This window comes from Leptonychotes weddellii, chromosome 7, assembly GCF_054177405.1.
Source record: "Leptonychotes weddellii isolate Sample4059 chromosome 7, ASM5417740v2, whole genome shotgun sequence".
Lineage (NCBI taxonomy): Eukaryota > Metazoa > Chordata > Mammalia > Carnivora > Phocidae > Leptonychotes > Leptonychotes weddellii.
In genome coordinates, this window is record NC_138375.1 from 127,026,019 (window position 1) to 127,038,277 (window position 12,259).

Sequence of the window (12,259 nt, forward strand, 5' to 3'; positions counted from 1 at the left end):
TTGCTCCCTGAGGTGTCTGCTGAGGGTTTTCCTTTTTTTCCTGTCCCAGAGAGGTTTACCTGTTCCCACCTGCTCCCCAGGACAACCCACACTTCTCTTCTTGGTTCTAGTCTCATAGCCCACTGAGCACCGACCAATAGGCTCGTGCCGATTCCGCTGCGGGGCGGGACCTCGAGCCTGGGCTTCGGGGACCCGCCCCCTGTACGTGGCATGCGTGCGTGCGTGACGCCGTGCGGCGCGAGGCGGTTTCTCCAGCGTGTGGCGCCCCCCGGCGGCAGCGAGGACTTAATGTGACAGCGGGACCTGAGCGCCTGCCATGGAGCCGCAGAAAGAGGCGCGAACACCCGGGGACCCCGTCGCGCGGCCGTCTGGGCCCTCGAGGTCTCAGACTCCTAACGACGAGGAGCGGCGGGAGGGCGACACAGCGCCGGCGGAGGCTTCCCTGGGCGCGGAGGCGCTGTGGGAGCTGCCGGTGGAGCCCGCCGAGCGGAGGCCCGAGTGCAGCCGTTGCAGGTGACCGCGGAACGGGGGGCGGGGACTGAGGCGGGCGGCGGCCTTCGGAGGAGGCTGCAGCGCCCCCTGCCGGGAAGGCGGCTGCTCCGGCTCCGCGCGGGGGAGCGCTGCCTCTGGCGTCGCCGCGCTTGGGTCCGCTGGTGACCTTGGGATCACTGTGAAGTTGCTGTCACAGCCCTTTAGTAAGGAGCCGTTTATCCAGGTTCATGAATATTTAGCCCGACTTCCTGCAAGATCCCGAGCGTGTCGTGGGATGAGCGGACCTGAGTTCGCTGTTGAGAAAGTTAGAGTCTGATAGGGGAAGTAAGGGGTAATGCGGTAATACTTAGAGTAATGAACACTATTATGCTCAAGTGACGTCATCCCGCAGTAAAAAAAACGTAAAAATAATTAGAGAACAGAATCAATAGTTACGATTGCCTTTTGCATTCTGATTCCTTTGGAAGTATGTATTGAGCATCTGTATCGTGCCAAGCCTCTGTATGGTGCCAGGTCCTGGGAATGCAGGCGTGGATAAAACCCGTCGTCTCTGCCCTCCTGGGGGCGCTGACAGCCTGATGAAGAGAGAGTCTGTGAAACAGGCAGCCGCAGCTGACACTGAGTGCTCACAGTGTGCCCAGTCGTTGCAGTACCTTTCAGGATCACCTCACCGCGCTGGTGTACTTCAGGGTGCTGAGGATTGCTTCCCTGCCTGTTGGCATCTCATGCTGTTTAGACACACGCTTCTCTTTACCTTGTGGGTGTTCAGGATCATTTTGCTCGGTTCCTGAAGGTCTCCATCTGTCGCCTATCTTTCTGTTGCCTTCCACAGTTTTAACCCTTAGATAGTGCGTCTGCTTCCTCACCTGGGAAGAGCCCAGCAGTTTGTCATCACATCGGACACTCCCCTGACAGGGCTGTCATGAGAGTCACCAGTAACCTCCCTCAGATGAAACCCAGGGGATCCTTTTCTGTTCACTTTTTACTAGACCTCTTGGCAGCATTTTGCACTTGAATACTGACTTCTTTTTTTAAATTTATTTTTATTATTTTTTTAAGATTTTATTTATTTATTGGAGAGAGAGAGTGAGTGAGCTAGAGCACAAGCAGGGGGAGAGGCAGAGGGGGAAGCAGGCTCCCCGCTGAGCGGGAGCCCACCGTGGGCCTCCATCCCAGGACCCTGAGATCATGACCTGAGCTGAAGGCAGACGCTCAACCGACTGAGCCACCCAGGCGCCCCCCCCCCCGGCTTTTTTTTAAATATTTTATTTATTTATTTGACGGAGAGAGTGAGAGAACACAGGCAGGGGGAGGGAATACTGACTTCTTGAAACACTGTGTGTCTCTGGCTTCCCTGTGGTTTATCTGACTTGTCTGGCCTAGTCTTCTCGGCCAGTTCTACTCAGACTCTGAATGTTGGGCTTCCTCAGCTCTTGATTATAGATTCTCTTCCCTTGACAACCCCCACATTTTCCACAGGTGATAATAGGTAAATTATCATGGGTAAAATTACCACCTCTACCCCAATACTTCTAGCCCAGCCCTTTGTCCTGAGCCCCAGACCTGTGCTTTCATTTAACCAGTGTTTATCGAATGCTTTGCAAATTCTTGATAATAAAGTGGAATTTGCCCCTGCTTAGGGATGTTCAGTCTGTTATTGGCTGCATATTATAAACCAGCAACCAAATATGTAATTATAGAATGGAAAACAAACAACAAACCAGCAGTGAAGCAAAGGAATGGGACGCTGTGACAGAAGATTGCAGGATGGTGTCAGGAAAGATTTCTGGGGGGGTAGCATTTATACCGAGATTTGCAAGATGAGGAGGGTCCAGTCTGGAGAAAAGCATTCTGTGAAGGAAAACAGAAGGACAGACTGGTTTAGTGTGTTTACCACTTGACTACTTGGAGTATTCTTCCTTGGACATTTTGATCTTTTCCCAGGATTGGATTGTAAGATCTCAGAGGAAGGTATCTTGAGTGTTAGGATTTTTTTATATCTCCTAAATGTACTATTGAGAGTAGACAATCAATATAGACTTTTGAGGAGGATAAATAATTTGTGTCTAGAAGGGACGGCATATATGAACAGAAAGGGTGTGTGAATACATTTTATTTAAACAAGCTCCCTGAAGGTGTTAGGAGATAACACTTAACAATGCTGCAAAAGGGTCTCAATAGGATACTGATAGAAAAGTGTTTCAAATATAAATCCAACGCTAAATTATCATGCTAGCTTTGTCATGTAGTTTTTAGTTTATTCAGACCTGCTAATTATAAATGCTGTATACAGTTTTTTAAAAAAGAAAACGAGTCTCCTACATATAGCAACGATTTGTAGTTTTTCTGATCTGCTCCCCTTTCCACTTAATAGACTTTATTTTTAATTTTTATTTATTTATTTATTTTTAAAGATTTTATTTATTTATTTGACAAAGATAGAGACCAAAGATAGAGACAGGGAACCAAGCAGGAGGAGTGGGAAAGGGAGAAGCAGGCTCCCGCTGAGCAGGGAGCCTGATGTGGGGCTCGATCCCAGGACCCTGGGATCATGACCTGAGCTGAAGGCAGACGCTTAGTGACTGAGCCACCCAGGTGCCCCTTAATAGACTTTATTTTTTAGAGAAGTCTTAGATTCACGGCAAAATTGAGTGGAAGGAGAAGAGTGCTGTCACAGGACAGGCGTTTGCCTTTGCATCTCCTGTAAATCCTCTGTCCCCACCTGCTTCCCCCATTATCAGCATCCCCTGCCGGAGTAGTACATTTGCTAAATTGGATGAACATCATCATAACTTAGTGTCCATAGTTTTACATTAGGGTTTACTCTTGGAGTTGTTTTGCTTTTGGATTACTTTATAATAATATGTATCTCCACTATTATAATATGGAGTATTTTCACTGTCCTATAAATTCTCTTTGCTCTGCCTTTCATCCCTCCTTATACCCTAACCTAATCTGCTTTTTTAAAAATAAAAATGACTTGTATTTTAGCTTGTTTTCAGTTACATTTAGTTGGTATTTTAGGATTATGATTGATTCCAACACTTCTGCACTTTGCATTTTCTAGTGAAATTTTGTACCTTTTAAAAGCTCTTCTCAAAAAAAAAAAATAAAAAAAAATAAAATAAAAGCTCTTCTCCCCCTTGGCATAGTATGCATTTTATTTATTTTAATTGGTTAGATTACAGTTCTAGAAATATGGAGAGTATTTAGGTGTTATTAGTAAAATATAAGCTAATTGATGGGTCTTTATATTTTATTTCATTAAGCTTTTGGGTTTTTACTAGTTCCCTGGGTGAACTTATCTACGCTTATGCTTATAATAGCTTTTAAAACTAAAATGCATTCTTAGATTTGAGTGATCAGCAAGTTATAATTATTTGGCCATTTACTTAAAACAATATTCATTTCTCTAAACATATTACTATAATTGTCATCGCCTAGGGAGTTCCAAAAATTGGTTTTTTACAAACTCAGTTTAACTTCAGAGCAGAATCTTACTAGTTGTAAATACAAGATCTCTTAAACATGAACAGGATATTCTTTTAAAAGATCCCAAACTGATTTATTATTGCTAGATACCTATTTTATTAGGAGTGTGTTCCTGTTGAGGGAAGAGGATGTACAGAGATACAGTGTATGGAGAAGAGTATATTTGGAGAGCTTGGTGGAAAGGAGGGAGAGGAGAGGGAGCTGGATGCATTGGGAAGGGCCAGGTAAGCTATTTTAAGGAGGTTAAGAGGAATTCAGCCTAATGTACTTGCATCCAACAAACCCAAGCACTGGAATATTTTTTTATTTGGGTGGTTGTCACAAGTGTGACTTCATTAGGTGACTTTTAGCTGTAATAATTTATATTCAATTTTATTAAAAGTTGCAGACTGATTGGTGATTTGGTGGTAAAAGTCTTGACTGGGAAGAGTTGGAACCTCATTCTAGTAAAGATGCTAGGCGTCTTAATTATACTCTTACATCTTCTACAGATACTGCCATGAGCCTGAGGATAGAAACCTGAGAGTTAGAAACCACTGGCAAATCACTGGTCCTTAGAATAATGGAATAATGTCAAAGCATATGGTGTTTTTTAATTGAGGGAGGGAAACAGCAGCAAAGGGCATGCACACAGACTGACACAGATAAGCCCTGAGACAGAATTTTTTCTCTCTCTCCAATGCTTTCTTCTCCCCAAAGTACAAAATTGTAAGGATTTTAATATACCACACTAGTATATTTAGCACACATTTAATTACGTGCTGACCATGTGCAGGTTACCTACCAGGCCTAGGTATTTTATATGCAAGATTTTATTTATTTCTCATAACAACAATTCTAGAGTTATATTGTTAGCTTTTATTTTATTTTTTATTTAAAAACATTTTTTGAAGTTTTTTATTTATTTACCTAATCTGTGCACCCCATGTGGGACTTGAACTCATGACCCTGAGATCAAGTGGTTTCTATTTGCCAGTGGTTTCTAACTCTCAGGTTTCTCTCCTCAGGCTCATGGCAGTATGACCCTGAGATCAAGAGTCACACACTCCTCTGACTGAGCTGGCCAGGTGCCCCTATATCGTTAGGTATTAAATGATGAGGAGATGCAACACCCAAAAAACAAATAATTAGATTAAAATGGGCAGAGGACCTAAATAGATATTTTTTCACAGAAGACATACAGATGGTCAACGCACACATGAAAAGATGATCAAATCACTCATCATCAGGGAAATACAAGTCAAAAACCACAATGAGACATCACTTTACACCCTTCAGAAGGGCTAGGATCAAAAAGTCAAGAAATAGCAAGTATTGGTGAGGATGTGGAGACAAGGAACCCTCGTGCACTGCTGGTAGGAATGTAAATTGGTGTAGGCACTGTGGAAAACAGTATGGAGGTTCCTCAAAAAATTAATAATAGTTATACCATGTGATCCACTAATTCCACTACTTGATTTTTACTCAAAGGAAATGAAAACACTAATTTGAAAATATATATGCACCCCTGTGTCTATTGCAGCATTATTTACAATCGCCAAGTTTTGGAAATAATCCAAGTGTCTATCTATAGATAAATGGATAGAGGATGTGTGGTGTGTGTATATGTATATATATATGTATATACATATACACATCTATACATATATATATATAGTGGAATGTTGTGATATGTTTTTATATATATATATAAAATAGAATATTACCTGACCAAAAGAAGTGTGAGATCTTGCCATTTGCAACTACATGCATGGCCCTAGAGGCTATAATGGCAAGTGAAGTAAATCAGACAGAAAGACAAATACCATATGATGTCACTTGGATGTGGAATCTAAGAAACATAACAAGTGGATGAAGAGACAAACAAAAACCGCAGACTCTTAAATACAGAGAACAAACTGGTGGTTGCCATATGGGAGGTGAGGGGGGAATGGGTGAAATAGGTGAAGGGGATTAAGAGGTACAACTTCAGGTTGTACAATAAATTAGTCATAGGGTTGAAAAGTACAGCATGGAAAATATAGTCGATGCTATAATAATTATGTTGCATGGTGACAGGTGGTGATCACACCTACCACAGTGAGCATGGAGTAATGTCCAGCATTGTTGGATCATTATGTTGTACACCTGAAACCAGTATAACACTGTTAGTTATGCTTCATTAAAACCAAAAAATAAATGATGAGGAGGTAGAGGTAGCAAGGAAGTAGTGGAGTTGGGTCTGCAGCTCCAGCCCACCTGGCTCCATGAGTGCAGAAGATGCCTTAGGATTTTGTTGGCAGAGTAGATGTAGTTACTAGTTCACGTCGAGCCACCAAGGCTGCAAGAGTAGCTCTGATTTTCATTCTGTCTATCTATCTATCTATCTATCATTATCTATTTTTAAAGTAGGCTCCCCATGCGACGTGGGGCTTGAACTCACGCCCCTGAGATCAGAAGTCTCATGCTGTACTGACTGAGTTGGCCAGGCGCCCTGATTTTCATATTTTTATTTTTTTAATTTTTTAATTTATTTTATTTTTTTTTAAAGATTTTATTTATTTATTTGAGAGAGAGAATGAGAGACAGCACGAGAGGGAAGAGGGTCAGAGGGAGAAGCAGACCCCCCAGCTGAGCAGGGAGCCCGATGTGGGACTCGATCCCGGGACTCCAGGATCATGACCTGAGCCGAAGGCAGTCGCTTAACCAACTGAGCCACCCAGGGGCCCTGATTTTCATATTTTTAAAACTGAAGTATGTTTACTTCAAGCTTAGTAACAAGAGGCCCGAGCTTTAGTATTCTCTAGCTCCTTTTCTTAAAAAAAAGAAAAAAAAATTGAGATGTAATTTACATATAACATTATGTAAGTTTAAGCTATACAATGTGTGGATTTGATACGTTTATAAAGTACTGTTGATTAACACTGGTAGTATTAGCTTTGGTTGCATAATTATCCTATCTTTTTTTCTGGTGAGAAGATTTAAGATCTAGTCTCTTAGAAAATTTGAAGTGTTCCAGGTTTATACCTTTTAACAACATCTAGCTCCTTTGTTCCGCGTCTTAACTTTTCCTTTTTCTTTAGGTTTGTGTTTTCTGGAGAAACAAGTGGTGGGGATAAAATCGTGACTGAGGGAAGGAAGGGAAACTGCAGGTGTTTAAGAAGAATGCAAGAGCCACACATTGGCAGCCAACGGATGTTTTGTTTTGAATTAGTATTTTACATTTTTAAGTTAGTTCTAACAGTTAAAAGTCAAGATGTTTTATATAAAAATGCAGATTTCTGGCTTTTGTGAGACTAGGAAGATGTAGCAGCTCAGGGACCACCTTCTGGAGCAGTAGTTGGTTGAGCTGAGCATTGGTGATGACGTTGGCTTGGGTGTGATCTGTTCAGGGCACCATAGCTCCTAGCTATTCCTGTTTGATTCATTCTTATTAACTTCCTGCCCCTTGTAGGCATTTGCTTTTTGATTCTAGGTCTCATGTACACCATTATGGCTAGTCTGCTTAAGCAGCAGGGTAAATCAGCCTACAAGTATGGTAGGTACAAGTGAAAAATGGTGATTCCCAAGGCAGTTAGTTTAGAATATATTAAGAGTGTTGAATTGGGATCAACCCTTAGGTTTAGAAAACAAACTACTTTGGTAAATTTAAAATCAACTAGATTCTTGATGATGATTTTTAGAGTAAAAACTTAGATAATTTGAAAATTTAATTCTTTGTTCATGTCAAAAGTATCATATTCCCAAGAGAAAAGTATTAAGTTAATTTGTTCTTTCCTGTTAGTATAGAAAATGTGTTTATTCTTTGAAGTCATTCATTTGTAATATATGTGGAAAACTAACTGATTTACAAATTACTGTGTAGGCTAATCTTATGTTCAAAGTTGAGCAAAGATGATACATGTTAAGAGGGAATTTTTTTTCTTAATCTTAATTAAGTCTCTCCAAAGAGGAGTGACCAATTTTAAAAAGCACATTAGAGCTTTCTAAATGTTTGATTTATTTTCCCCAAGAAAAATAAAAATTATATCATTACCCTCTGATGGATAGAAGTTTTCTTCAAAAAACATCAAAGCACATTAATTTTTAAAGTACATTTGCCCAAAATTAGTAATTCATTGTTCTGTTCGTGCTTATATAGAGAGAGAAAATATTCAGAAATAGTCTAGTCTAAAATTTGGTATTATTTAAAAAGGGCTCACAGGTTACAAAGTGCTTTTACGTGTGCATTTTTATTTAATACATGAGAGACAACTTTGTGATTTAAATAGTTATTCCTTTTTATAGACTCTCAGGGTGAGGGGACTAGTAAGAGGCAGACTGCTTTAGCTTTCATACCTCTGTTACTACACCACATAATAAAGGATTGTATTGAAGTGAACAGTATGACTACTCTTGTTTTCCTGCTACATATAATAAATACTTCCAGTGAGATGTTTCTTTGTGGGTTTTGAATCCATAGATTCTTTTCTTTTTCCTTTTCCTTGGCTATTGTTAGTTATGTTGGGATGAGGGCTTTTTAATTTGTCTTTTTTAAGGTCGAGCTTTTATTTCTTGAATCCTTTACCTGGCTAAGGTCAACTTCTTATTTCTGTTGTTAAGTCCTCATTTTTCAGTCAGAAGGGCAAATTTGAAGACATTACTGATAGGAATTTATTTTGTTTTCCCCTGCTGAGTTTTTTGTTTTTTGCTTGTCTTTTGGTTTTCTCTACTGGAAGCCTCATGGGAAGGCTGTGGGGAAAAAGGCAGCAGTGAAATGAAGTAAGAAGTCTTCCAGAGTTACTCAGGAAAAACAATGAAAAGATATAGAGTGAGTCTCAGGACTTTGCAAAGGTTGAGAGGGATTAACCTGTGGGAGAAATATCTGACCTGTTTGTCTATGTAGACATGTTACTTGGCAGGCTGCTCCATGTTTGTCCGTCCTTCTTTCCTTCCTTCCTTCCTTCCCTCCTTCCTTCCTTCCCTTATTCGTTCCTTCCTTCCCTCCTTCCTTCCTTCCCTCGTTCGTTCATTCGTTCCTTCCTTCCTTCCTTCCTTTCTTTCTTTCATTTTTCTTTAAATTGTGCTAATATATACATAACATAATATTTAAAATTTTAATAGTTTTTAACTGTGTAAGGCAGCATCATGAGATACATTCATAATGTATAACCATCACTACTATCTATACTCCAGCCTTTTTATCATCTTTGGCATTAACTCTGTACCCATTAAAATAATCACTTGCCATCCCCCATCCCCCGCTGCCCAGCCCCTGGTAACTTCTACTCTCTATTTCTATGACTTTGCTTATTCCAGATCCTTCATAAAACATACAGTATTTATCCTTCTGTTTCTAACATTTCACTTAGAATAATGTTTTCACGTTCCATCCATGTTGTAGCATATCAAAATTTTTTTCCTTTTTAGGGCTGAATTGTATGTATATATCACTTTTGTTTATCCGTTATTCATTTTCTTTGCTTATCTATTATCCATTCACTTGTTGATGGACACTTGTGAATAGTGCTGCTATGAACATTGGTATGCCCGTATCTGTTCTAGTTCCTGTTTTTAATTTTTGGGGGGTGTATTCCTAGGAGTGGAATTTCTGGGTCATATGGTAGTTCTCTGTTTGCCTTTCCGAGGAATTTCCAGACTGTTTTCCAACTCCTTTTCAACAGAGGTCATTAGATTCCTAACATCTGGGTGTGCTCATGATACTCCTTTCCTGGAGACTTTCCATGCTTGTATTTCAGGTAAAGAATGGAGTCCAGCCTCCAGTGTGGTTTCCAAAGTCTTGTGCGTCTCTTCCTCCACTATGCCCTTCCCATACCCTCTTCTCCAGCTTCCTGGAACTAGTCCCCCAAAACAGGTGCTTTTTATGTTCTGCTTTATGCCTTTGTTCTGTTATTCCCTTTGTATTAAATGCTCTTCCCTCATGCCTGCTGTCTGAGATGCTACTCTGTTTCAGGGTCCAGCTCAAATACTGTCTTTTTATACATTTTTAAAATTTTATTGTTATGTTAATCACCATACATTACATTGTTAGTTTTTGATGTAGTGTTCCATGATTCATTGTTTGCGTATAACACCCAGTGCTCCATTCAGTACGTGCCCTCTTTAATACCCATTGCCTGTCTTCTAAGTTTGAATTGTTTGTTCTTTTGACTTCTGTTTTCTCCGTGGTCCTCGTAGCTTCCTGTGGCTTGGCCTTTTCCTGCTTCTTGTGTCTTTAACCATATATCCTTGATTACTTGTAGACATTTTGTATTGGAGAATTTAAAAAATGTTTTGATTTTCACCTTTTGCTTCTTCGTCGTCTCTTTCAGACTCTTAGGTTTATTTGTTTATCACCAAGTGTTTTAATGCTAGTGCTAGGCCTTCTGGGACTGGGAAAGCTAGGTCAAATTATGTGGTAAAACTTTTCTTTGATCATTAAATGCTTATACGGGATCCACAAAATGGATTGCTTGAAGGTGTGCATTTTGGAATTAGAACTGGGTTCTAGCCCCAACTCTCTTTTCTCAAGAAAGCTGCTTGACCTCTCTAAGCCTTGCTTTCATGACCTGTAAATTAGAACAGTAATACTACGTGTCTTTGAGAGGGTTTTGAGATTGAATGAAGGCATTCAGCATAGTGCCTGTAACTTAAAAGTGTGCGATTAACAATAAATTCTTCCTCCTTATGGGGTGCCTGGGTGGCTCAGTCAGTTGAGAGTCCAACTCTTGATTTCAGCTCAGGTCATGATCTCAGAGTCCTGGGATTGAGCTGTGGGTTGTGCTGGGCTTGGAGTCTGTTTGAGATTCTCCCTCTCCCTTTGTCCCTCGCCCTGCTCATGTGTGTGTGTGCGTGCGCATGCATCCTCTCTCAAATTATAAATCTTTTTTTTTTTTAAGTTTTTATTTATTTATTTGACAGAGAGAGACACAGAGAGAGAGGGAACAGAAGCAGGGGGAGTGGGAGAGGGAGAAGCAGTCTTCCTGCTGAGCAGGGAGCCCGACATGGGGCTCTATCCCAGGACCCCGGGATCATGACCTGAGCTGAAGGCAGATGCTCAACAACTGAGCCACCCAGGTGCCCCTCAAATTATAAATCTTTAAAAAATAATTCTCCCTCTTTACCTTTTCTTCTTTGTTTTCTTTCTTTTTCTTCCTTCTCCTTCCCCCTTTTCCCTCTTCTTCCCCTCTTTTTCCTCTTTCTTTTCCTCCTCCATGAAATAACATTATTATTATTTATGAAATCGGTCTGTTTTGCTGTTAACTTTTTCCATGTTAGAGTAGTTTTTCTAGATTCAGAGATTAAGGGCAAGTAAATAGTTTTACATGTGTTGTGCTGTAGGTCACCATAAATAAATTGCCTCATATGGAGATTTTTGTAATCCTGGGGCTTTCAAAAGTATTCATTTGCCAGCTACAAATAAATATTACGTTGATGACAAACACCTTTTTAGGTACATCAGAATCAGTGGCTTATACCATAGCGTTATTATTGTCTCTTAAGTATTTAAGTATTATTAAATTAAACCTTATATTTTCTCTTTTATATCAAAGAAAATTCTCAGGTCTCTTTTGAGAATTTATACAAAATTATGTATAAATTTATATAAAATTAGGAGGAATACTTCCTTATTGAATCAGCTATATAAAAATCTGTATTTTTAAATAGTTTTTTTAAAATTTTATTTTATTATGTTGTTAATCACCATACATTACATCATTAGTTTTTGATGTAGTGTTCCATGATTCATTGTTTGCGTATAGGGAAAGGAGAGGAAAGAATAAACAAAATGAAAGTGTTTCCTAGTAACATGGTCTCTTAATTCTATGCTATTCTTTGTAAAATATCTCTAATGAGGATAGCTGGTCCTTGGGACCACTTTAGTGTTTGACTCCTTCCTTGTCAGGACGGACATTCATGCAGTTGCCTTTCCTTGGCTAGTGGATAAGAAACAGAATTCTGTTACACACAGACTTTGAGGCTTACTTTGATAAGTCATGTGGATATTCTTTGTTCATTCATTCATTATTTGTTCAATATCCAGTTTCCAGTAAATGCATAGCTTGGGTTATAGGAAATGATTGAGAGATTGTTTCCTCTAAATTTTTTTTTTTTTTTAAAAAGACACATTTATTCAGCGTCATGATCAGACTATTACATTTAGCAATCAACAGCATGGGTGCAAAAAAAAAAAAAAAAATCTACATTAAAACCCTTTGTTGGAATGCTTTACACTTTCCACAGAACAGAAACTAAAATAACCTGTTATACAATTAGTCACAAATACAGTCCTCGAGTTTTTTGCCCATACACATGA

The 12,259-nt window shown here is 39.7% G+C and overlaps 1 protein-coding gene across 1 annotated transcript in view; it reads left to right on the forward strand.

Moving 5' to 3' along the window:
• The first annotated feature begins 212 nt into the window (after positions 1–212).
• The window catches only part of DTWD2 (DTW motif tRNA-uridine aminocarboxypropyltransferase 2), a 31,699-nt gene continuing 19,652 nt past the window's right edge, over positions 213–12,259 (forward strand). The window contains exon 1 of the mRNA XM_006728616.3: positions 213–513. Within this exon, the coding sequence (XP_006728679.2) occupies positions 317–513 (197 nt within the window). The 5' untranslated portion in view covers positions 213–316. The remainder of the gene's footprint in view (positions 514–12,259) is intronic.